At 68.5% G+C, this 1,771-nt stretch overlaps 1 protein-coding gene across 1 annotated transcript; it reads right to left on the bottom strand.

Moving 5' to 3' along the window:
- THBD (thrombomodulin) lies at window positions 1–1,749 on the bottom strand. Its single transcript, XM_004376419.1, has one exon. The coding sequence runs from the start codon at window positions 1,747–1,749 to the stop codon at window positions 1–3; it is 1,749 nt and encodes a 582-aa protein (XP_004376476.1).
- Window positions 1,750–1,771: the final 22 nt, after the last annotated feature.

Below are 1,771 nucleotides of genomic sequence, written 5' to 3'. Positions count from 1 at the left end.
TCAGAGTTTTTGAGGTGTCGGTTCCGTGTGCACGTGCTGCAGCATCACCTCCTTGGCGGGGGCCGCACACTTGTACTCTAGCTCCGCCCGCGTGGCACTTTGCTTCTTGCGCAGGTGGCAGAGGAGAGCCAAAAGCGCAACTATCAGGGAGAGGCTAGCGATTGAGATACCGGTAAGAACGCCCGAATGCAAGGGCCCCGAGGGTGGGGGCCCCGAGGTGGTGCTGGGCCCCGAGCTGGCCGGGGGCTCTCCAGAGCCGCTGTCCTCGCTGTCGTTCACCGTGACAGGGTCACAGTCGGTGCCAACCAGGCCGGCGAGGGCCGAGTCGGGCCCGCAGATGCACTCGAAGCTGCCAGGGAGGTTGCGGCACTCACCTGGGCAGTCGCCGTTATGGCACTCGTCAATGTCTGTGCACATGGAGCCGTCGTCCAGGATGTAGCCATCGGGGCAGTGACAGCTGTCCAGGTTGTTGGGATCGCAGTCAGCCGGGCACGCGGTCTGGTTGCAGAACATCTGGCACCTGTGCGGGTCAAGGGGACTGGGAGCGAAGCCCTCGGCGCAGACACAGCGGTAGTCAGTGTGGCCCACGGGCTGGCACTGGTACTCGCAGTTCACACCGAAGCACGGGTCCACTGGCTCCACACACTCACCCTCCACCAGCTCGTAGTGGGGGAAGCAGTGGCAAGTGAAGCCGCCCGGCGTGTTAACACAGAGCTGCGGGCAAGGGTTGAGCTCCAGCTTACAGTCGTCCACGTCCTCGCACCGGTGCTGGTCGGCCGCCAGCTGATAGCCTGTCTCGCACATACACGTGTAGGCGCCGGGCACGTCTGGGTTTGGGACACAGAAGTGGTCGCAGCGGCCATAGCACGAGTGCGCACTGTGCGCAGCGCAGGAACGCCCGTCAGCCTGCAGGGCGGTGTCGGCAGGGCAGAGGCACCGGGGCGGCCCAGCGCTCCCGTTGCACGAGTGCTCGCAGCCACCGTTCTCCACGCGGCAGTCCCAGGCGCCCGGTGCCGCCCTGCCCCAGCGCGCCTCGGCCGCTCCATGCTGAGGCACTGCGCACACCAGCTCCACGCCGAGAGTCGCCACCGAGGCGAAGCTGCCCACCGGCAGTGCCTGGAAGTCCGCGCCGCGGGCCCCGAACGGGGTGCTATAGGTGTCCGAGACACCGGCGGTCGCCGCGGCACCAAGCTCCATGGCCAGGGGCCTGCAAGAGGCTGCGAAGTGGAACTCGCAGAGGAAGCCCTCGGCCTCAGCAGTGCACGACTGCTCTTCCCAGGCCGGCTCTCCCGGCGCAGGGGCCCCGGCTGCAGAGACAGCAACGCACAGCGGGCCGCAGAGGGGAGTCCCGTCGCGATCTGGCCGGGCCCACCTGCTGTAACTGGTGCGGTTGTCGCTCGTAACCCACTGGAAGCCGCGCAAGGGCCCGAGGTGTTCGGGGTCGTGGCAGCCGGGTGGCAGCTTCAGGCCGATCCAGAGGCGCGGGCTGTCGCCGCCGTCGCCGCCGTCGCCGCCGTCGCCGCTCAGCAGCAGGGAGATAACATCGGCCGCCACCGAGGAGCGCACGGTCATCAGGTGGCCCTGCAGGCGCTCGCAGGTCTGGCTGGCGGCGAGGAAAGTCGCAGGGCCCCGGAAGAGCGCGAAGCAGTCGTGTTCGACGCACTGGCTACCGCTGGGTTGCGGCCCGGAGAGCGCCGGGAACCCCAGGCTGGCGGGAGCCAGCACGCCGAGGAACAGCACCCGGAGCATGCTGCCCAGGCGCGCCGCGGGC

This window comes from Trichechus manatus, unplaced genomic scaffold (assembly GCF_000243295.1).
Source record: "Trichechus manatus latirostris isolate Lorelei unplaced genomic scaffold, TriManLat1.0 scaffold00042, whole genome shotgun sequence".
NCBI lineage: Eukaryota > Metazoa > Chordata > Mammalia > Sirenia > Trichechidae > Trichechus > Trichechus manatus.
This window is presented reverse-complemented; position numbering and strand designations above follow the sequence as displayed.

Bases quoted from the DNA above. Each gene is read 5' to 3' on its own strand.
- THBD (XM_004376419.1), bottom strand. From the start codon at position 1,749: ATGCTCCGGGTGCTGTTCCTCGGCGTGCTGGCTCCCGCCAGCCTGGGG.